This window comes from Heterodontus francisci, chromosome 33, assembly GCF_036365525.1.
Source record: "Heterodontus francisci isolate sHetFra1 chromosome 33, sHetFra1.hap1, whole genome shotgun sequence".
In the NCBI taxonomy this organism is placed as follows: Eukaryota; Metazoa; Chordata; class Chondrichthyes; order Heterodontiformes; family Heterodontidae; genus Heterodontus; species Heterodontus francisci.
In genome coordinates this window covers 57,672,689-57,697,328 of record NC_090403.1, presented here as the reverse complement: position 1 = coordinate 57,697,328, position 24,640 = coordinate 57,672,689, and the positions used below count along the sequence as shown (strand labels likewise).

At 43.4% G+C, this 24,640-nt stretch overlaps 1 protein-coding gene across 4 annotated transcripts in view; it reads left to right on the top strand.

The window, feature by feature from the left end:
- The window catches only part of LOC137348261 (zinc finger protein Aiolos-like), a 213,415-nt gene that overhangs the window by 103,569 nt on the left and 85,206 nt on the right, over nt 1-24,640 (top strand). For 2 of the 4 annotated variants that reach the window (XR_010969106.1, XM_068013688.1), the window contains exons 5-6: nt 17,716-17,976; nt 22,815-22,982. Coding sequence is in view for 3 of the 4 variants with exons in the window: in XM_068013688.1 (XP_067869789.1) it covers nt 17,716-17,976; nt 22,815-22,982 (429 nt within the window). In the remaining variant the exon portion in view is untranslated. The remainder of the gene's footprint in view (nt 1-17,715; nt 17,977-22,814; nt 22,983-24,640) is intronic. The other 2 variants (XM_068013689.1, XM_068013690.1) reach the window with 2 other exon arrangements.

The window sequence follows — 24,640 nt, the reverse complement described above, 5'->3', positions numbered from 1 at the left end:
AATTGGTACAAAGAATAGCACCTTCTCAGGGCAGTTAGGGATGGGCAATAAATGCTAATTAACTCAGCCCCAGTTACTCTAACTGACAATCCTACGCCCTTACCCACTGTAATCACCCCCTCCTTCACCCCCTCCCTCACACCCTCCTTCACCCACTGTAATCACCCCCGCCTTCATCCTCTCCCTCATCTACTGTAATCACCTCTCCCTCACCTACTGTAAATTAGTTTTAAGTGCAGAAGGCAAGATTTCCTTTCCTCCTCCAATTTCCTGTCTTCACACTGTACTTCTGAGTGTTCTGGGCTTCACACTGCTCAGGAGTTGTGATACTATTGGTCCATTTTTCTTTCCTCTGATAGGAAATGCAGCATAAAACTGCATCTAGTCCACAGTGTAGATGCAGCTTGTTTCCATAACAACAACATGTATTTATATAACACCTTTAATGTAATAAAATGTCCCAAGGCATTCATGGGAATGTTATAAAGCAAAGTTTAACACCGAGCCACATAAGGAGATATTAAGGTAGATGGTAAAAAACTTGAACAAAGAGGTAGGTTTTAAGGACCATAAGGAGAGAGAGGTGGAGAGGTTTAGGGAGGGAATTCCAGAGTTTAGGGCCCAGGCAGCTGAAGACACGGTTGCCGGTGGTGGAGCGATTAAAATCAGGGGTGCATAAGAAGCCAGAATTAGAGGAGCCCAGAGATCTCGGAGGGTTGTAGGGCTGGAGGAGGTTGCAGAGGTAGGGAGGGCATGGCCATGGAGGGATTTAATAACAAGGATGAGAATTATAAGATCAAAGTGTTGTTTAACTGGGAGCGATACTGACATTGCTTTTCAACAAGGGCATAATTCATTACTACATTGTATTGGCATTAATATATAGTGTGATAGTGTACCACAGTAATATGGTATATCAGTATACCACAGTTAGCATTAAACAAACCTTGGCTATCATTAAGATGCAGTGAGTAATGGGGAGTTCTCCTAAAATCAAAAAGAGAAATAGAGGGGAGAAGCAGGTTGGGTGTTGTCCTCCCCTAGTGGCTGTTTAGCAGCAGTGACAGAGATCCTGGAATATGTCACCTCGTTCAACAAGCAATGGGAAACTTTGAAAAAGTAATTTAAACTGACGGGAAGGTAATAATAATGCAATTTATATGTAATCATTGTACTGAGCTTGAAAGTTGCACTTTGACATAAAGTGCATTTGATAGGGTTCACTGGCAAGAATATAGTGTGTTGGGTATGTGTGAGGACATCTGGGACTCAGACCATGCATCAGAAAACAGCAACCTCTTTCCCTTTTTTTAGATAGTGAGAGAAAAGGCAGCATTTTTGAGTTCAGCCTGCTCAGCTTTATATGTTGATGCTGTCTTTGTACTTTTTACGCCTACACTTGAGCAGCCACACTTCGGCGGGACGGCAGCACAGCTGAGGAGACCGAAAGTCAGGTGCATCCTTTAGCAAGCTACTACTTATTGAAGTGTGAAGGTCACACAACATGTAAAGGAGTTAATCGGCTGATTTTCAGGAGAACAAAGATTGTCCTTACATCGCATATTTTACTTCACAATACATCTCATCAGTTAGAAACGGCAACAGCTGAAACATCAGAAATGTTTTGCATCAACTGCAGTTTGCCTTCTTATGGGTAAAATTTCCATTTGCAAACAGCTCCCTCAGTGCATAAAGTTAGATAATAATTGTGCAAATTGGCTGAAGTATTCGCATCAAAATAAAATTGCTTCTGAAATGCTTTAGGACGTCCTGAGGACATGATATACTATGTAGATGCATGTTCTTTCCTTCTAAACACTCTTGTGTCAATTCTATGCCAGGTCTGCACTATCAGAGAAGTCGTATTTCAGATAAAATGTTAAACCGAGGCCCAGTCTACCCTCTGAGGTAGGCGTAAAAGATCCCTTGGCACTACTTGGAAGAGCAGGGGAGTTCTTTCCAGTGTGCTGGCCAATATTTATCCTTCAGCTGACATTGCTAAAACATTATCCGGTCATATAAGTATGAGGGGAGAGCTGATTGGGTAAATAGACTTAAAGGTATGGTGGTAAATACGCAGTGGGAAACATTTAAAGAAACAATTCAAAATGTTCAACAAAAATATATTCCATTAAAAAACAAATGCTCAGGAAGAAAGATCCATCCATGGCTTACTAAGGAAGTTAAGGATAGTATTAGATTAAAAGAAGAGACTTATGATGTTGCAAAGAATAATAGTAAGCCTGTGGATTGTGAGTGTTTTAGAAACCAGCAAAGGACGACCAAAAAATTGATAAAAAAGGAAAAAATATACAATGAGAGTAAACTAGCCAGGAATGTAAAAACAAATTGTAAGAGCTTTTACAAGTATATAAAAAGGAGAGTAGCTAAAATAAACGTTGGTCCCTTAGAGGAAGAGACAGGAGAAATTATCATGGGGAATGAGGAAATGGCAGAGACTTTGAACAAATATTTTGTGTCTGTCTTCACAGTGAAAGACACAAGTTTTATACCAGAAATAGAGGGTAACCAAGGGGTTAATAAAAGTGAGGAATTTAAAGTAATTAATATCAGCAGAGAAACATAAGGAACTAGGGAAACTTAAGTGACCCCACTATTTAAGAAATGAGGGAGAGAAAACGGGGAACGACAGAGCTGTTAGCCTGATACCAGTAGTAGGGAAAATGCTATAATCTATTATAAAGGATATTATAAAAGATGTGATAACTGGACACTTAGAAAATAATGGTAGGATTGGGCAGAGTCAACATGGATTTATGAAAGGGAAATCATGTTTGACAAACCTGTTGGAGTTTTTTGAATATGTAACTAGCAGAATAGATAAGGGGAATCAGTGGGTGTGGTGTATTTGGAGTTTCAGAAGGCTTTCAATAAGGTCCCACACAAGAGGTTTGTAAACAAAATTAGAGCACATGGCATTGGGGTAATATACTGGCATGGATTGAGAATTGGTTAATGGACAGAAAACAGGGAGTAGGAATAAATGGGTCATTATGAGGTTGACAGGCTGTGACTAGTGGGTTACCACAAGGATCATAGAATCATAGAAAGTTTACGGCACAGAAAGAGGCCACTTGACGCATCGTGTCTGTGCCAGCCGAGAAACGATTCACCCAGTCTAATCCCACCTTCCAGCATTTGGTCCGTAGCCCTGCAGGTTATGGCACTTGAGGTGCTTATCCAGACTCCTTTTGAATGAGTTGAGGGTTTCTGCCTCAACCACCCTTTTAGGCAGTGAGTTCCAGACCCCCACCACCCTCTGGGTGAAAAACGTTTTCCTAATCTACCCTCTAATCTTTCTACCAATCACTTTAAAACTATGCCGCCTAGTCACTGACCTCTCTGCTAAGGTAAATAGGCCCTTCACCTCCACTCTATCCAGGCCCCTCTACATTTCAATCAGATCTCCCCTCAGCCTTCTCTGTTCCATGGAGAACAACCCCAGCCTATCCAGTATTTCCTCATAGCTGCATTTTTCCAGTCCCGGCAACATCTTCGTAATTCTCGTCTGTACCCACTCCAGTGCAATTACATCCTTTCTGTAATGAACTGTACACAGTACTCAAGTTGTGGCCTCACCAATGATTTATACAGTTCCAGCATAACCTCCCTGCTCTTATATTATATACCTCGGCTAATAAAGGAAAGGATTCCATATGCCTTCTTAACCACCTTATCGACCTGTCCTGCTGTCTTGAGGAATCTGTGGACATTTACTCCAAGGTCCCACACTTCCTCAACACTTCTCAGTGTTTTCCCATTAATCGTGTATCCCTTTGCCTTGTTTGACCTCCCCAAATGCATTACCTCACACTTCTCCAAGTTGAATTCCATTTGCCACTTTTCTGCCCATCTGACCAGAACATTAATATCTTTCTGCAGCCTACAACTAATCTCCTCACTATCTACTACACAGCCAATCTTTGTGTTGTCTGCAAACTTCTTCATCATGCCCCCTACATTTACGTCCAAATCGTTAATATATACCACAAAAAGCAGGAGACCCAATACTGAGCCCTGCGGAACGCCACTGGAAACAGTCCTCCAGTTGCAAACAATTCCCTTTGTTTCCTGCCACTGGGCCAATTTTGTATCCAACTTGCTGCATTTCCCTGGATCCCATGGGATTTTATTTTTTTAACCAGTCTGCTATGTGGGACCTTGTCAAAAGCCTTGCTAAAATCCATGTAGACCACATCAACTACACTACCCTCATCTGTCTTTCTTGTTACTTCTTCAAAAAATTCAATCAAGTTGGTCAGACAAGATCTTCCCTTGAATTCATGCTGACTGTCCTTGATTATTCCATGCCTTTTTATATGACAGTTTATCCTGTCTCTCAAAATTGATTCCAGTAATTTGCACACTACTGAGGTTAGACTGACTGGCCAGTAATTATTTGGTCTATCCCTCACTCCCTTTTTAAACAGAGGTACAACGTTAGCTGTCCTCCAATCCTCTGGCACCACACCTGTATCCAGTGAGGACTGAAAAATGATGGTCAGACATTCTGCTATTTCCTCTCTTGCTTCTTTTAACAGACTAGGCACATTTCATCTGGCACTGGTGACTTATCAACTTTCAAGGATGCTAACGCCATTAATACTTCCTCTCTCCCTGTGTTTGTCACATCCAATACTTCACACCCCTCTTCCTTAACTACAATATTTATTTATATTTAGAGATACGCCATTGAAGCAGGCCCTTTGACCCACCAAGTCTGTGCTGACCAACAACCACCCATTTATACTAATCCTACATTAATCCCATATTCCCTACTACATCCCCCATTCTCCTACCACCTACCTACACTAGGGGCAATTTACAATGGCCAATTTACCTATCAACCTGCAAGTCTTTTGGCTGTGGGAGGAAACCAGAGCACCCAGCAGAAACCCACGCGGTCACAGGGAGAACTTGCAAACTCCGCACAGGCAGTACCCAGAACTGAACCCGGGTCGCTGGAGCAATGCCCCTCTTTTGTGAAGACAGACGCAAAGTATTCATTAAGAACAATACCAACATCTTTCACTCCTACACATAAGTTACCTTTTTGGTCTTTTATGGGCCCTACTCTTTCCTTAATTATCCTCTTACTCTTAATGTATTGATAAAAACATCTTTGGGTTCACCTTGATTTTGCTTGCCAATATTCTTTCATGCTCTCTCTTAGCTTTCCTAATTTCTTTTTTGATTTCACCCCTCCACTTTCTATACTCCTCTCTGCTTTCTGTAGTATTGAGTTCTCGGTGTCAGACATAAGCTTTCCTTTTCTCCCTTATCTTAGCATGTAAGGATCAGTGATTGGACCCAGCTATTCACAATCTATATCAATGATTTGGATGTGGGGGCCAAATGTAATATTTCCAAGTTTGCTGATGACTCAAATCTAGGTGGGAATGTGAAGTTGTGAGCAGGATGCAAGAAGCTTCAAGGGGATTTAGACAGGCTAAGTGAGTGGGTAAGAACATAGAAGATGGAATATAATGTGGAAAAATGTGACGTTATCCACTTTAATCGGAAAAACAGAAATGCAGACTATTTGTTAAATGGTGAGAGGTTAGGAAGTGTTTATGTCCAAAGGGACCTGGGTGTCCTTGTTCATGAGTCATTGAAAGCTAATATGCAGGTGCAGCAAGCAATTGGGAATGCAAGTGATACGTTGGCCTTTATTGCAAGAGGATTTGAGTACAGGAGTCTTTCTGTCATTGTATAGAGCCTTGGTGAGACTGCACCTGGGGTATTGCATACAGTTTTCGTCTCCTTACCTACGGAAGGATATACTTGTCATAGAGGGAGTGCAACAAAGAGTCACCAGACTAATATGTCTTTAATATCTAGAAAACTATCGAAATTAAAGACATCAAGGAATATGGGGACAGTGTGGGAAAATGGCGTTGAGGTAGAAGATCAGCCATGATCTCATTGAATGGCAGAGCAGGCTCAAGGGGCCAAATGGCCTACTCCTGCTCCTATTCCCTATGTTCCTAAAAGCTGACAAATCCCTAGGACCTACCTGATGCACTGCATCCAAGGGTTCTAAAAGACGTAGCTGCAGAGATAATAGATGCACTGGTTATGATTTTGCAAAATTCCCTAGATTCCAGAACGGTCCCAGCTGATTGGAAGTTAGCAAATGTAACACTGCTGTTCAAGAAAGGAGGGAGAGAGAAAATAGGGAACTACAGGCCATTTAGGCTGACATGAGTCATTGGGAAAATGCTGGAATCAATTATTAAGGAAGTCTTAACAATGCACTTAGAAAATCATAATATGATCAAAGTCAACATGGTTTTACAAAAGGAAAATCGTGTTTGGCAAATTTATCTGTGTTTTTGGGGATATAACTAGTAAAATAGATAATGGGGAACTGGCAGATGTCGTATACTTGGATTTCCAAAAGGCATTCAATAAGGTGCCGCACAAAAGTTTAATACGCAAGATAAAGACTTATGGAGTTGGGGGTAATATATTAGCATAGATAAAGAATTAGTTAATGACAGGATGCAGAGAGGAGGGATGAACATTTTCAAGTTGGCAGGCTGTCATTCATGGAATACCGCAAGGATCAGTGCTGGGGCCTCAGCTATTTACAATCTATATTAATGACTTAGACGAAGAGACCGAGAGTCATGTATCTAAGTTTTCTGGTGAAACAAATTTAGGTGGGAACGTAATCTGTGAGGAGGACACAAAGAGGCTGCAAAGCAATATAGACAGGTTAAGTGAGTGAGCAACACGGTGGCAGATGGAGTATAATATGGGAAGTATGAGGTTATTCACTTTGGTAGTAAGAACAGAAAAGAAGAATATTTTTTAAAAAGCATGAAACTTGTAAATGTTGATGTTCAGAGAACCTTTGTGTACTCACACAAAGAGCACAGAAAGTTAGCACACAGGTACAGCAAGCAATTAGGAAGGCAAGCGGTATGTTAGCCTTTATCGCAAGGGGATTGGAGTACAAGAATAAGGAAGTCTTGCTACAATTGTACAGGGCTTTGGTGAGACCACACCTAGAATACTGTACAGTTTTGGTCTCCACATTGAAAGAAGAATATACTTGCATTGGAGGCAGTGCAGCAAAGGTTCAATAGATTGGTTCCTGGAATGAGAGGCTGAGTAAATTGGGTCTCTGGAGTTTCGAAGAATGAGAGGTGATCTCATTGTAACATACAAGATTCTGAAAGGCCTTGACAGGCTAGACACTGAGAGGTAGTTTCCACTGGCTGGGGTATCTAGAACACGGGGGCACTGTCTCAGGATAATGGGTCGATCATTTAGTACTGAGATGAGGAGAAATTTCTTCACTCAAAGGGATGTGACTCTTCGGAATTCTCTACTCCATCGTTGAATATATTTAAGGCTGAGAAGAGACAGATTTTTGGTTTTCCAGGGAATCAAGGAATATGGCGAGTTGGTGGGCCCAATAGGAGGCCCTCCAGCTCGGAGGAAGCGGCAGCTTGCTGTTCAGTTATCTCGCCAACTTTTAAAAGTTTTAAATTAAAAAATGGCCTCAGCACTCAGGCCACCATCGTGAGGGGGAGCCCATGCACAGGGTGGATTGTGGGCGCAGCTGTGACCAGGCTGGCAGGGAGGGCCTCAAACAAAAACAAAAAGTGCTGGAAACACTCAGCAAGTCTGGCAGCATCTGTGGAGAGAGAAGCAAAGTTAACGTTTCAGGTCTGTGTCCTTTCATCAGAAATCAATGCCTGCCTGGATCGCTGGTCCCCTGGTCTGCCTCCAGGCAGGTGGCTTAGTCCCTGATGCCTCAGGGGGCCCACAGGGCAACTGGAAAATGCCAGTCGACGTCTGACAATTGGCCTTAATAAAACTTACTTTCATTGGCTACCCGCCACTTGCGGGCAGGTAGCCTTTCTGCCGCTAATCCCACCTCTGTGAAAATAGCCCAGGGGCAGGTTGGTGCTGGCAAATGGAAATATATTTTCATGCCCACATGCCTCCGTACTCGCCCCCAAATGGGGGCAAAAACTCAGACCCCGGTGTCAAATTCCGTAAATTACACTGATCCAGGAAAGCAGGGTAAATCAACATCTGACATGTGGGAGTCTTTCAAACATCAGCTGATTAGAATCCAGGACCAGCATGTTCCTGTGAGGAAGAAAGACAAGTTTGGCAAGTTTCGGGAAGCTTGGATAACACGGGATATTGTGAGCCTAGTCAAAAAGAAAAAGGAAGCATTTGTAAGGGCTGGAAGGCTTGGAACAGACGAAGCACTTGAGGAATATAAAGACAGTAGGAAGGAACTTAAGCAAGGAGTTAGGAGGGCTAAAAGGGGTCATGAAAAGTCATTGGCAAACAGGATTAAGGAAAATCCCAAGGCTTTTTATACATATTAAAGAGCAAGAGGGTATCCAGGGAAAGGGTTGGCCCACTCAAGGACAGAGATGGGAATCTATGTGTGGAGCCAAAGGAAATGGGCGAGGTGCTAAATGAGTACTTTGCATCAGTATTCACCAAAGAGAAGGACTTGGTGGATGATGAGCCTAGGAAAGGGAGTGCAGATAGTCTCAGTCATCTCATTATCAAAAAGGAGGAGGTGTTGGGTGTCTTGCAAAGCATTAAGGTAGATACGTCCCCAGGGCCTGATGGGACCTACCCCAGAATACTGAGGGAGGCAAGGGAAGAAATTGCTGGGGCCTTGACAGAAATCTTTGCATCCTCATTGGCTACAGGTGAGGTCCCAGAGGACTGGAGAATAGCCAATGTTGTTCCTTTGTTTAAGAAGGGTGGCAAGGATAATCCAGGAAATTATAGGCCGGTGAGCCTTACGTCAGCGGGAGGGAAACTATTAGAGAGGATTATTCAGAACAGGATTTACTCCCATTTGGAAACAAACGAACTTATTAGTGAGAGACAGCATGGTTTTGTGAAGGTGAGGTCGTGTCTCACTAATTTGATAGAGTTTTTTGAGGAAGTGACGAAGATGATTGATGAGGGAAGGGCAGTGGATGTTATCTATATGGACTTCAGTAAAGCCTTTGACAAGGTCCCGCATGGCAGACTGATACAAAAGGTGAAGTCACACGGGATCAGAGGTGAGCTGGCAAGATGGATACAGAACTGGCTCGGTCATAGAAGACAGAGGGTATCAGTGGATGGGTGTTTTTCTGAATGGAGGGATGTGACTAGTGGTGTTCCGCAGGGATCAGTGCTGGGACCTTTGCTGTTTGTAGTATATATAAATGATTTGGAGGAAAATGTAGCTGGTCTGATTAGTAAGTTTGCGGACGACACAAAGGTTGGTGGAGTTGCAGATAATGATGAGGATTGTCGGAGGATACAGCAGGATATAGATCGGTTGGAGACTCGGGCGGAGAAATGGCAGATGGAGTTTAATCCGGACAAATGTGAGGTAATGCATTTTGGAAGGTCTAATGCAGGTGGGAGGTATACAGTAAATGGCAGAACCCTTAGGAGTTTTGACAGGCAGAGAGATCTGGGCGTACAGGTCCACAGGTCGCTGAAAATGGCAACGCAGGTGGATAAGGTAGTCAAGAAGGCATACGGCATGCTTGCCTTCATCGGTCGGGGCATAGAGTATAAAAATTGGCAAGTCATGTTGCAGCTGTACAGAACCTTAGCTAGGCCACACTTGGAATATTGCGTCCAATTCCGGTTGCCACACTACCAGGAGGACGTGGAGGCTTTGGAGAGGGTACAGAGGAGGTTTAACAGGATGTTGCCTGGTCTGGAGGGCATTAGCTATGAGGAGAGGTTGGAAGAACCCGGATTGTTTTCACTGGAACGACGGAGGTGGAGGGGCGGCATGATAGAGGTTTACAAAGTTATGAGCGGCATGGACAGAGTGGATAGTCAGAAGCTTTTTCCCAAGGTGGAAGAATCAGTTAGGGGACATAGGTTTAAGGTACGAGGGGCAAAGTTTAGAGGGGTTGTGCGAGGCAAGTTTTTTACACAGAGGATGGTGAGTGCCTGGAACTTGCTGCCGGGGGAGGTGGTGGAAGCAGGTACGATAGCGACGTTTAAGAGACATCTTGACAAATACATGAACAGGAAGGGAATAGAGGGATATGGGCCCGGAAGTGCAGAAGGTGTTAGCTTAGGCAGGCATCAAGATCGGCGCAGGCTTGGAGGGCCGAATGGCCTGTTCCTGTGCTGTACTGTTCTTTGTTCTTTGTTCAGCCAAGGTCAGGGTGATGGGCTGCGATTGTTAGCATACACAACTATGTTAAAATGGCAAAACATTTGAAATTACAATTGGTATTTAAAAAATGTTTGCATTCATCGAGCACTTTATCATATTTAAGACTCAACTTCAAGCAATGCGTATTCACTACATTACTTATGAAGTGCAAGGAATATGATGCAGGCAACTCTCTGAATAATGTTGTTACATGTACAGTTAGCTCACACACTGTCCTGTCTACTCTGGGATGAGAGTCTGACTCTGGTGCAGACTACTTACTATAAAAATGCTAGGTAAGATGAGCTGGGTTAGTGCCCCAGAACAGAACCACAGAACAAAGCTGCTTCTAATCCATATCAATTTAGCAATAAAGCATACTAGCTCGGGATTGTAAAGTAAGCCGACCAATGTGATGTATGATGCTCTTCTGAGATTGTGGCTGAGGCAGTTTAAAGCTGTACCTGATCCTGAGATTGCTTGAGGCTAACAAGAGTTATCAAAAATGGAAAATGGTTCCATTCCTCATCACTGATAGCCTTCGCATTCAGCACAGAATAAATTATCATTTCCTACCCTTGTTGATTCTTAACTGCCTTTACAGATGCCTGGCAAGCCACTTCATTGTAACAAAACAAGCAAGTGGCCCACCACAACCTCAGGAGAAGTAGGGATGGGCAATAAATACTGGCCTTGCCAGCGATACCCACATCTCAGAATGAATTTTAAAAATACTCTTGTGTGATATATCTGATTCCTCTCTGATTTTGAGAGGCCGGGAATAAATGTAACCCAACCCGCCTGACAAGAGTGTGTGTGGATGGGAGAGTGGGTTGGTTGGTTGTCTGGTTCCACTCCCCTGATTTCACTCTCTATTCACGTCGCCCCTGTACTGTTATGTCTGGTGACCCCAAGGTCCTATCTTTGGCTCCCTATTTCTCATCTGCATGCTGCCCCTTAGTGACATCATCCAAAAATACAGCATCAGTTTCCACATGTACACTAACATCACCCAACTTCACCTCACCATCACCTCTCTCAACCCCTCCACTATCTCTAAACAGTCTGACTGCTTGTCTGACATCCAGTACTGGATGAGCTGAAATTTCCTTCAATTAAACATTGACAAGACCGAAGCCATTGTCTTCAGTCCCCGCGGCAAATTCCAATCCCCAGCCATCGACTCCGGTCCCTGTCCCTGGTGACTGGCTGAGGCTTAACCAGACTGTTTGCAACCCTGATGTCGTTTTTGACCCTGATATGAGCTTCCGACCGCATATACGCGCCATCACTAAGACCTCCTATTTCCACCTCCATAACATCACCTGATTCCATCCCTGCCTCAGATTATCTGCCGCTGAAATCCTCATCTATGCCTTTGTTACCACTGGACTTGACTACTCCAACACATTGCTGGCCAGCCTCCCATCTTCCATCCCTCTATAAATAAAAAAATAAAATAAAAATGAACCTACAGTCATTCAAAATCCTGCTGCCCATATCCTATTTCACAACAAATCCTGTTCAACTATCACCCGTGTGTTTACTGATCTACATTGGCTCCTGGTTAAGCAATGCCTCAATATTAAAAGTCTCATCCTTGTTTTCAAATCCCTCCATGGCCTCACACTTCTCCATCTCTGTAACCTCCTCAAGCCCTACAACACACCCAGATCTCTGCACTGCTCCAGTTCTGGCCTTTTGCTGATCCCCAATTTTAATCTCTCCACCGTTGGCGGCCGTACCTTCAGCTGCCTGGGCCCTAAGCTCTGTAATTCCCTCCCTACATCTCTCTGCCTCTCTTTCTTCTTTTAAGACACTCTGGGGAGGGTGTGGTGTAGTTGTATTATCACTGGACTAGTAACCCAGAGACCCAGGATATTGATTTGGGGAAATGGGTTCAAATCCCACCACAGCAGAAGGTGGAATTTGAATTTATCGGGCGGCACAGTGGCGCAGTGGTTAGCACCGATGCCTCACAGCTCCAGCGACCCGGGTTCAATTCTGGGTACTGCCTGTGTGGAGTTTGCAAGTTCTCCCTGTGACTGCGTGGGTTTCCTCCGGGTGCTCCGGTTTCCTCCCACATGCCAAAGACTTGCAGGTTGATAGGTAAATTGGCCATTATAAATTGCCCCTAGTATAGGTAGGTGGTAGGGAAATATAGGGACAGGTGGGGATTTGGTCGGTATATGGAATTAGTGTAGGATTAGTATAAATGGGTGGTTGATGGTCGGCACAGACTCGGTGGGCCGAAGGGCCTGTTTCAGTGCTGTATCTCTAAACTAAACTTAAAACCTACCTCTGTGATCAAGCTTTTGGTCATATGCTCTAATATCTCCTTATGTGTCTCATTGCCTTTTTTCATAACACTGCTGTAAGGTGCCTTAGGTTGTTTTACCACATTAAAGGCTCTATATAAATGCAAGTTGTTGTTGATTGTCCGCATGAGTCAATTTACAACCAGGAAGAATTAGGATGGGGCAGAAGTAGAGACATACTTGAAGAGTAGATAATATATTCATTTTAATTGTCCATGAGCAAAGTCATGTGAGATCAGCTAGCATTTTATAATATCCTGTTCCTTTGTATATTCTTTCTTTTTTATATATTTTATAATATATATTTCCATGTAACATATTTATCTCAAAAATTTTCGCTGCCAATGTTCTGCCCTCTGTTACTCTCCATTCCTCAGTACATTGACTTCTTATAGGGTTGGGTTCCATGGGTGCTGCATATCCTCTGGTACCTTGCTGAAGAGGCCTCTATTGATGTATAAGCCTTTACAATGAGTGCCAGGAGGCTTTTTGACCACAGTGGTCCAGGGAAGGAGGAGGGATTACAGCCAAACCTTGTCCTGTCAACAATGAATGTTCATCTGTACGCTTCCGGCATGGGGCACTAGACAACCTTCAGGAGTAGGAACCATGGTTGATATTTACAAACCCAATCCAGGAATAATTTGAAGGAGTAACAGCAATGCAGAGTACTGGGCTAATGGGAAGATTCTTGGTAGTGTAGATGAGCAGAGAGATCTTGGTATCCAGGTACATAAATCCCTGAAAGTTGCTACCCAGGTTAATAGGGCTGTTAAGAAGGCATATGGTGTGTTAGCCTTTATTAGTAGGGGGATCAAGTTTCGGAGCCACGAGGTCATGATGCAGCTGTACAAAACTCTGGTGAGGCCGCACCTTGAGTATTGCGTGCAGTTCTGGTCACCGCATTATAGGAAGGATGTGGAAGCTTTGGAAAGGGTGCAGAGGAGATTTACTAGGATGTTGCCTGGTATGGAAGGAAGGTCTTACGAGGAAAGGCTGAGGGACTTGGGGTTGTTTTCGTTAGAGAGAAGGAGGAGGAGAGGTGACTTAATAGAGACATACAAGATAATCAGAGGGTTAGATAGGGTGGATAGTGAGAGTCTTTTTCCTCGGATGAGGATGGCAAACACGAGGGGACATAGCTTTAAGTTGAGGGGTGAAAGATATAGGACAGATGTCAGAGGTAGTTTCTTTACGCAGAGAGTAGTAGGGGCGTGGAACGCCCTGCCTGCAACAGTAGTAGACTCGCCAACTTTAAGGGCATTTAAGTGGTCATTGGATAGACATATGGATGTAAATGGAATAGTGTAGGTCAGATGATCGGCGCAACATCGAGGGCCGAAGGGCCTGTACTGCGCTGTAATATTCTAATCTAATACTGAGGTAATTTATAGTGCCTGAATGTAGCAGAGACTGATAAAATCTTAGGACCTTTCTTGTGCTTATGGCTTAATCATACAGTGGATCAGTTTTCTTGTCAGAGTGTGAATGCTTCAGATGTCACAACAATATCCTCGTTGGGCTGTATATTAACTGTGACGAAGAGAACAAGTAATTGGTTGACTGCTCCCAGTTTTCCATTGGCAGCACTCTAAGAAACTGCCAGGACTTCCTGCAGAGCAGCCTGGAAATGACGAATGCACATTTTCAGCCTGGTCTTCATTCAAGATCACCCCATAGCAGCACAGCTGAGCTTAGTAACTCAGCACTGTGGAAAATCGAACATTGCCCTGGTGCTGTGCACAGCTGGACTTATACTACATCATTGTGTTGACTATCCTGTCCTTTTTATGCCTCAGTTTATAATCAATTGGGATGGACTATTGTTTGCTTTCTGCTATCTGTGGTTGATAAACCATGCATTTATTGAGTGCGTTTTGTGCTCATCAAGATGGAGATGTTAGTGCTGAAAAATGGAGCACTTTCATATTTGTGCACCTGGTGGCCCCATGAAATATTCTCAAATAAAATATTGTACACCAAGAGGCAGAGTAAAGCACACTGTAACGCACCCTTAACCTTAGTGCAACATCTGATTACCAACTACTCTGTGTCCTCTTAGAGTGAGGTTGTCAACTTTGTGTCAGATTAAAATTTGGTTTGTCCCTCAGGTGCATGGTAAATAGGAATTGGATTGAGACTGTCGATTCTCAGTTTACATAATCCTGTTCGGGCCTTCAGATGGTGCAAGCTTTCATCCTATCCAACTGGGCAGGATTTCTACCCAGACCCCAGGAGTGAAAGACAAGAGTCTAATTCATTGCAGCACTCAGTCCTCTTTAGGAATTAAAAATAAGAAAAATATTCAGAATGATAACTTTCCACTTTCAAATTACCAGCATAAATTTCAGTATTACAGCGACAGAAAGGACGTTTGAGGACTCGTCTACTGAGGTAGTATGGGCCGAGGTTAGAAACAGGAGAGGTGAGGTCACCCTGTTGGGAGTCTTTTATAGACCTCCAAATAGTTCCAGAGATGCAGAGGAAAGGATAGCGAAGATGATTCTCGACAGGGGCGAGAGTAACAGGGTAGTTGTTTTGGGGGACTTTAACTTTCCAAATATCGACTGGAAATACTATAGTTCGAGTACTTTAGATGGGTCAGTTTTTGTCCAGTGTGTGCAGGAGGGTTTTCTGACACAGTATGTAGACAGGCCAACCAGGGGCGATGCCACATTGGATTTGGTACTGGGTAATGAACCCGGCCAAGTGTTTGATTTAGATGTAGGTGAGCACTTTGGTGATAGTGATCACAATTCGGTTAGGTTTACCTTAGCGATGGGCAGGGACAGGTATATACAGCAGGGCAAAAATTATAGCTGGGGGAAAGGAAATTATGATGCGATTAGGCAAGATTTAGGATGCGTAGGATGGGGAAGGAAACTGCAGGGGATGGGAACAATCGAAATGTGGAGCTTATTCAAGGAGCAGCTACTGCGTGTCCTTGATAAGTATGTACCTGTGAGGCAGGGAGGAAGTTGTCGAGCGAGGGAGCCGTGGTTTACGAAAGAAGTTGAAGCGCTTGTCAAGAGGAAGAAGAAGGCTTATGTTAGAATGAGACGTGAAGGCTCAGTTAGGGCACTTGAGAGTTACAAGCTAGCCAGGAAGGATCTAAAGGGAGAGCTAAGAAGAGCAAGGAGAGGACACGAGAAGTCATTGGCGGATAGGATCAAGGAAAACCCTAAGGCTTTCTATAGGTATATCAGGAATAAAAGAATGACTAGAGTTAGATTAGGGCCAATCAAGGATAGTAGTGGGAAGTTGTGTGTGGAATCAGAGGAGGTAGGGGAAGTGTTAAATGAATATTTTGCGTCAGTATTTACAGTAGAGAAAGAAAATGTTGTCGAGGAGAATACTGAGATTCAGGCTACTAGGCTAGATGGGATTGAGGTTCACAAGGAGGAGGTGTTATCAATTTCGGAAAGTGTGAAAATAGATAAGTCCCCTGGGCCAGATGGGATTTATCCTAGGATTCTCTGGGAAGCCAGGGAGGAGATTGCAGAGCCTTTGTCCTTGATCTTTATGTCGTCATTGTCGACAGGAATAGTGCCGGAAGACTGGAGGATAGCAAATGTTGTCCCCTTGTTCAAGAAGGGGAGTAGAGACAGCCCTGGTAATTATAGACCTGTGAGCCTTACTTCGGTTGTGGGTAAAATGTTGGAAAAGGTTATAAGAGACAGGACTTATAATCATCTTGAAAAGAATAAGTTCATTAGCGATAGTCAGCACGCTTTTGTGACGGGTAGGTCGTGCCTCACAAACCTTATTGAGTTTTTCGAGAAGGTGACCAAACAGGTGGATGAGGGTAAAGCAGTGGATGTGGGGTATATGGATTTCAGTAAGGCGTTTGATAAGGTTGCCCATGGTAGGCTATTGCAGAAAATACGGGAGTATGGGGTTGAAGGTGATTTAGAGCTTTGGATCAGAAATTGGCTAGCTGAAAGAAGACAGAGGGTGGTGGTTGATGGCAAATGTTCATCCTGGAGTTTAGTTACTAGTGGTGTACCGCAAGGATCTGTTTTGGGGCCACTGCTGTTTGTCATTTTTATAAATGACCTGGAAGAGGGTGTAGAAGGGTGGGTTAGTAAATTTGCGGATGACACTAAGGTCGGTGGAGTTGTGGATAGTGTCGAAGGATGTTGTAGGGTACAGAGGGACATAGATAGGCTGCAGAGCTGGGCTGAGAGATGGCAAATGGAGTTTAATGCGGAAATGTGCGAGGTGATTCACTTTGGAAGGAGTAACAGGAATACAGAGTACTGGGCTAATGGGAAGATTCTTGGTAGTGTAGATGAACAGAGAGATCTTGGTGTCCAGGTGCATAAATCCCTGAAGGTTGCTACCCAGGTTAATAGGGCTGTTAAGAAGGCATATGGTGTGTTAGCTTTTATTAGTAGGGGGATCGAGTTTCGGAGCCACGAGGTCATGCTGCAGCTGTACAAAACTCTGGTGAGACCGCACCTGGAGTATTGCATGCAGTTCTGGTCACCGCATTATAGGAAGGACGTGGAAGCTATGGAAAGGGTGCAGAGGAGATTTACTAGGATGTTGCCTGGTATGGAGGGAAGGTCTTACGAGGAAAGGCTGAGGGACTTGTTGTTTTCGTTGGAGAGAAGGAGGAGGAGAGGTGACTTAATAGAGACATATAAGATAATCAGAGGGTTAGATAGGGTGGATAGTGAGAGTCTTTTTCCTCGGATGGTGATGGCAAACACGAGGGGACATAGCTTTAAGTTGAGGGGTGATAGATATAGGACAGATGTCAGAGGTAGTTTCTTTACTCAGAGAGTAGTAGGGGCGTGGAACGCCCTGCCAGCAACAGTAGTAGACTCGCCAACTTTAAGGGCATTTAAGTGGTCATTGGATAGACATATGGATGAAAATGGAATAGTGTAGGTCAGATGGTTTCACAGGTCGACGCAACATCGAGGGCCGAAGGGCCTGTACTGCGCTGTAATGTTCCAATTCTAATTCTAATTTCACCCACCAGATATACACATTGTGAAATCGTAGCCGCTCAGATTACAGGCTGTGGGAGTTCTATTGCAATATTTAATTTGAGTAATTACTGCTAAATTTAACAGTTTTGGTACATAATTATAGATTTTTATTGATAAAATAAAAATGTCTTTAAAAAGGAGTAAGTAATTTTTGACACAAAATTTTATTCACTAGAAGAATGAACTGATGGTTATTTTATTGCTTATTGTACAGCAGATGCAGTAAAGCCCGATTGTGATGAAAGTGAGCAAGCTCTTGATCTAACGGAGGATGGGTGTCACGTTGAGGAGTATGGAGGAACCAAGAGCAGCAGCTGCTTGCTGGAGAATGAAGGCTATGACGGGGATCACTTCAATAACCAATCAACTTCAGCCGATGGTATTAGAGCGTCTAATGGAAAACTGACATGTGATATCTGTGGACTGTCATGTGTTGGGCCAAATGTCCTCATGGTACACAAGCGAAGCCACACTGGTAATTGGTGTTACTAAATTTACAGTACAAGACAATAATCCATTCAGCATTGTACAGTGGAACCAATTTAAATGCATAACATTTAAACAAATATCACACTTCAGTGTTATTTTAATTAATATGTTATAATTTTACATCCTGAATACAGGATTTTTTTTTACCCACAGTATTTCTTCACAGGAGCTGTTAAGTGCTGTTTTTTAATTCATTCTTGGGATGTGAGCGTCGCTGGCAAGGCCAGCATTTATTGCCCATCCTAAGTCGCCCTTGAGCAGGCGGCGGTAAACCGTCTACAACTGAGTGGCTTGCTACACCATTTCAGAGGGCCGTTAAACGTCAAACACATTGGTATGGGTCTGGATTCACATGTAGTCCAGACCCGGTAAGGATGGCACATTTCCGCCCCCCCCCCCCCCCCCCCCCCGCCCCCCCCTCCGGACGGGTTTTTATGACAATGGGGGTAGATTCTGAGCTTTGCTCTATGCCAGAGGCACTGTCAGTGTGACATCATAATTTTTAGTGAAAGTTGTGCTTCCTGACCACATCACTGCCCAATGGAAGGTGTACTCATTATCTGTGCAATTCATTGACAGACGCTCACTTACGGATAACGTTTGAAGAATCAGCCAGTTGAAGGTGTACTCTTTGCCAGTGTCCTTTTTATAATTGGTGAATAAGGAGGATGTTTATTGTCAAACTCATTGGCCTGTTAAAATTTGTTTGAAGGTTTTAATGGTGAGAGTGGTAACGTTAAGTAAGATGATTTTACGGTTTTACATCATGTGAACTTGCTCTGAAAAGAGCAGTTGTTTCCTTGAAAAATTGAGTTCTTAGAAGAATTGGCAGGCCTCGTGTTTTGGGCAGTGTGATGTGCTCATCGTCTGTTACCAGTACTTTGTGCACAATTGGCCAGCAGGAGATACGCTCAGTGCCATCATCTGATTGCCAGTGAGACAGTGTAGGTGGAATTTTAGGCCCCCGCTGTGAGCGGGCTGGTATTGGGGTGGGAGTTGTGAAATTGAGTGAGAGGCGGTGGGGTGGGGGGTGGGGGGGGGGGGTTCCATTCCCGTGCCTTCCCACTTACACGGGGCAGTGGTGGCGACAAACTACCTGTCCGCCCCAGGCCAATCAAGGCCCTTAAGTGGCCAATTAACTGCCACTTAAGGGCATCCTCCCACCGGCCATGGGTATTTTACCCACGGCGGGCAGACGGCAAAGCCCCCAAGAGCACCGCCGGGTAAAAGCTAGCAGCCTTCTTGCAGGCTGGGGGAGGGGGCCTCCTGATTGGGTACCCTGTATCCCACGGAGGGCTGCCCCCGAAGGCCCAACTGCCCCCATTCACACAACACTCCCCCCCCTCCCCCCCCCCCCCCCCCCACCCCTGAACCGAACCCCCTTGCTTCACCCGGGCCTGGCCAATTGTCCCCAGTGAGGCCCCAAAAACATACCTTTGTTTTCAGGGCCATCCTTTGCCTTGCTTCGATGGCTGGAGATATTCCCAGCAGTGGCCACCTCTCCCAGTAGAAGGTGGAAGTCCTGCCCAAGGCCAATTAGGGCTTGGGGAATGAAAAATCCTGATGTGGTTCCACAGGTCTGGTGGAGGGGGGCTCACTCCTGACCTTTCAGCCTGTGGGCGGGGCATCCTGCTCTACGTAAAATTACAGCCTGTGTTACTGTGGAATGTGCACTATTCATTTTCCCCTTAAATTAATGCAAAATCAAAGGCTTGTTCCTTTGTGTTCTAGAGACTTCAAAGGTACAATTATCCATTTTCCTAACAATCTAGTTGACAAACACCGGACGGTTTAAACTCACTCTATCTATACTTTGTTTTATTTTATAATAGTTCCATAAATTGTAAATAAATTTCTACAATAATAAATTTAGCAGAGAAAAGCAATGTGGCTCAAACCTTATAGAAACCAACGGTGAATTTTTGGCTTTTATTTCCGTGGTGACCCTAAGAAAAAAGATTCTACAGTCTACATTTCTTTATACATTGCTGACAGTAACACACCTCTCCCTGGACGAATTGATATATAGTTTCCACTAATACCTGGCTTTGGTTGTTCAGCAGTAAAAGGTCTGGTAGTTGTGTTAGGAAAGGAAAAGCATTTGTGAGATTTATCTGTGTCCTGATCTCAATCACTTTCTCCCTTCCTCCAGTACCTTCTGAGTACATCACAGTTCACCTGTTACAAAGGAGATGCTGTTTAAATTTCCCTGTACTGTTGGGTATTATATTTGGCACAAGTATTGTGAGTTCACTTGACCCAGCAACCACAGGCCAGTCAGTTTAACTTCAGTGGTGGGGAAACTTCGAGAAACAATAATGTGGGACCAAATTAATAGTCACATCGACAAATGCAGGTTAATTAAGCAAAGCCAGCATGGATTTGTTAAGGGAAAATCATGTTTAACTAACTTGCTGGAGTTTTTTGAAGAGGTAGCAGAGAGGGTTGATGAGGGCAATGCTGTTGATGTGCTGTACATGGACTTCCAAAAGACATTTGATAAAGTGTAACACAACAGACTTGTGAGCAAAGTTATAGCTCATGGAATAAAAGGGACAGTAGCAACATGGATACGAAATTGGCTGAGCGACAGGAAACAGAAATAAAAGCAAAATACTGCGGATGCTGGAAATCTGAAATAAAAACAAGAAATGCTGGAACCACTCAGCAGGTCTGGCAGCATCTGTGGAAAGAGAAGCAGAGTTAACGTTTCGGGTAACCCGAAACGTTAACTCTGCTTCTTTTTCCACAGATGCTGCCAGACCTGCTGAGTGGTTCCAGCATTTCTTGTTTTTATGACAGGAAACAGAAGTGGTTTATGGATATTCGTCAGGATGGAGGAAGGTTTGTAGTGGAGTTCTCCAGGGGTCAGTGTTGGGGCTCTTGCTCTCCCTGATATATATATTAATGACCTAGACCTTGGTGTACAGGGCACAATTTCAAAATTTGCAGATGATATGACATTTGGAAGCATTGTGAACTGTGAGGAGGATAGTGTAGAACTTCAAAAGGACAGAGACAAGTTAGTGGCATGGGCGGACGAGTGGCAGATGAAGTTCAATGGGGAGAAATGTGAAGTCATTCATTTTGGTAGGAAGAACATGAAGAGACAATATCGGATAAAGGGTACAACTCTAAAGGAGGTGCATCAGTAAAGAGACCGGGTCTATGTCTATGTCCTTTTGAAGTTCTGCACTATCCTCCTCACAGTTCACAATGCTTCCAAATGTCATAGCATCTGCAAATTTTGAAATTGTATCCCGTACACCAAGGTCTAGGTCATTAATATAATGTGCATAAGTCATTGAAGGTGGCAGGACAGGTTGAGAACACAGTTAACAAAGCATACAGTATCATGGTCTTTATTAATAGGGGCATATAGTACAAGAGCAAGGAGGTTATGTTGAACTTGTATAAGACACTAGTTTGGCCTCAGCTGGAGTATTGCATCTAGTTCTGGGCGCCGCACATTAGGAAAGATGTGAATACATTGGAGAGAGTACAGAGAAGATTCACGAGAATGGTTCCAGGGATGAGGAACTTCAGTTATGATGAAAAGTTGGAGAAGTTAGGTCTATTTTCCTTGGAGAAGAGGACGCTGAGAGGTGATTTGAAAGAGGTATTCAAAATCATGAGGGGTCTGGACAGAGTGGATAGGGAGAAACTGTTCCCACTCGTGAAAAAATCAAGAATGAGAGGGCACAGATTTGAAGTGATGGCAAAAGAAGCAAAAGCAACATGAGGAAGAACTTCTTCACGCAACGAGTGGATAGGATCTGGAATGCGCTGCCGAAGAGTGTGGTTTTGGCAGATTCAATTGAGGCATTCAAAAGGGAATTAGACTGTTTTCTGAAAATGAAGAATGTGCAGGGGAGAAGGGAGGAATGGCATTAGGTGAATTGCTCATTCAGAGAGCTGGTGCAGACACGATGGGCCGAATGGCCTCCTTCTGTGCTGTAACAATTCTGAAGATGAGCCAGGGCTTTGAGGTAACCGAGTCACAATAGCCTGTATTACAGACAGTCAGAATTCTGCCATCTAGCTGCGATTAGTGAAAAGTCTGCACAATGAACAAGGCTGACTGCAGTAGAGCAAAAACATTTTTCAAGAGCAGCATTACTAATTTTTAGGATAGCCATAATGCTCACATTATGCTACTGGCATTATGTGGATTATCGAAGAGCCTTGAGAAGAATATTTGTTTCATCTCTCCCACCAAATTGGGTCCCCAATTTAAAACTCCATTGAAGTTTCAAAAGTCAGAGCCTGTTGGAATGTTGTCTGTCACTCAACATTAATGTGAGCCTGATGAGACACCCATTCATACATGGCATAAACAGAGGAAATCAGCGTGAACTCCTGGTCTAAGGCAACATTCACTTGTTGAATTTATAGTTCATGTTGATCAGCATCAAATGCATGTTCCTGATCACTTTTTAGCATCTTGAAATATTTATAAGGGTTAATTTTACAAATGCACATTCGTACACACAGATTCGCCTCCAGAACATGTGTTGAGAGCTCAGGCACCTGCCCATCATAGTTTCTGTGTGTTAACAATGAACAGGTGGGAAATCATGGATGGTGCACTTTCTGTGCGTGAACCACTGAAAGTGCCCATTTGTTACTGGCCAGCAAACAGCTTCTCTTCAATTTTTACTGCCTGTGTTTTTCAAGAAAGACTTTAGCGCAACGGGACACTGCAAACTTATGTTGCAATCTGCAACAATCTGCCCCCAATTATATTACATGAATGTTTGTGTAAGTAAAATGGGTGAACTTTTTAAATCATTAATGGTAACTTCACATCTCTCACTTTTGCAGGTGAACGTCCATTTCACTGTAATCAGTGTGGAGCATCCTTTACTCAGAAAGGAAATCTTCTGCGCCACATAAAACTTCACACTGGTGAAAAGCCCTTCAAATGTCACCTCTGTAATTACGCCTGTCGACGCAGAGACGCTCTGTCAGGTCACCTGCGTACACATTCCAGTAAGTCAATCAGTGAATTCAATTATTTAGTGTCATCAAAATTTTGACATTGTTTCAGATCAGCTTCCAAGAAGTACGAGTAAAGGTCATGATTTGCATGCAAGCTTCATTTGAGGAAATAGGCCGGAAGCAGATCGAACTATTTCATGTCTATAAAATTATAAATTAAAGAAGAAATGTTTGTAACAGCGGTTAGTTTCAGTGATTTTCTTGTTAACATAATTGTCTGCCGTGATTGTTCATAACATGCTAATATAAATTACATTTCTCCACAGTGAAGCAGGACTCATCGAAAGGAACAAGGCAGGAAATTCAGTTAAAGGCAATTATTCAGCATACCGTTAATATATTCATTTTTATGTTCTTTTTTCACAGTATGTTGATTTGTGTTCTGCTGCAATAACCCCCACAGCAAGTCAACTATTTCTGGTGTTTAGAGCAACTTTGAACATTTCAAAAATTACCTGGTTATCTCTGTTCAAGATGATAACACATGATACATTATTATCAGGAAGACCATTCAGTCCATTATGATTTGTCCATCTAGAAAGACCCTAAGTTCTTCCCAATGCAGCATCCAATTGCTCTTAAATGATTTCAGGGCTTTCACACACCATCCTGACTTGGAACTATATCACCGTTCCTTCACTGTCGCTGGGTCAAAATCCTGGAACTCCCTTCCTAACAGCACTGTGGGTGTACCTACCTCACATGAACTGTAGCAGTTCAAGAAGGCAGCTCACCACCACCTTCTCAAGGGCAATTAGGGATGGGCAATAAATGCTGGCCTAGCCAGTGACACCCACATCCCATGAATGAATAAAAAAAAACTTTCACCACTCTAACTGAAAGTCAATTCTGTGTAGTGATCACACTTCCTGTAAACCTGTGAAGAGGAAGCTCCTGACATTAATCCTAAATTTGCCTATATATTAGTTTGAACCCGAGTCCCATTGTCCTATTTGGGCAATTTAGTTTGAAGTAATTTTCTGATTTATCTTTTCCATAACCTTTCTAGTCCTCTTTCCTCCTGTAAGGGCACCTCTCAGATGCCTCCTTTCGAGGATGAAGAGCCTAAGCTTTTCAACTTTTCCCTCATAGCTCAACCCCTCTAACACGAGGAACCAGGCTCATAGTTCATCTCTGCACTTCCTCCAACTCTTGAATTTCTCCCTTGTGTCTCAGTGATCAGACTGGACTCAGTGTAGTGTGACCACAACACTATATGGTTTGATCATGACATCCTTTGACTTGAACTCTGCTATGTCGGTTGGTGCTCTGCATTTTTTGGCCATGTTGAGTGTTGAGTATACTAAAACTCCGAGGTATGTTTCAACTTCAACCTTAACTACTTCAGCACCATTCATGGAACGTGCATGGCAGCCATTCCTCATTCCTTTGTGTGATACTTTACATGTGTCTACATTAAATTTTACCTGTTTCGTTTCTGTCCATTTACCTATTTTATTCAACTTATTCTGTAGCTTCTAGACTGCCTCATCCAATTCCACTGTCTTTTCTAGTTTGGTATAATCTACAAATTTGACTTTTTGCATTGGGTTTCTGAATGTAAGCCATTCATTGAAACAAAAACAGTAGTGGTCTCAACAGCAATCCTTGGGGCATATCATTTAGTACAACCCTCACCCTGACAGTTC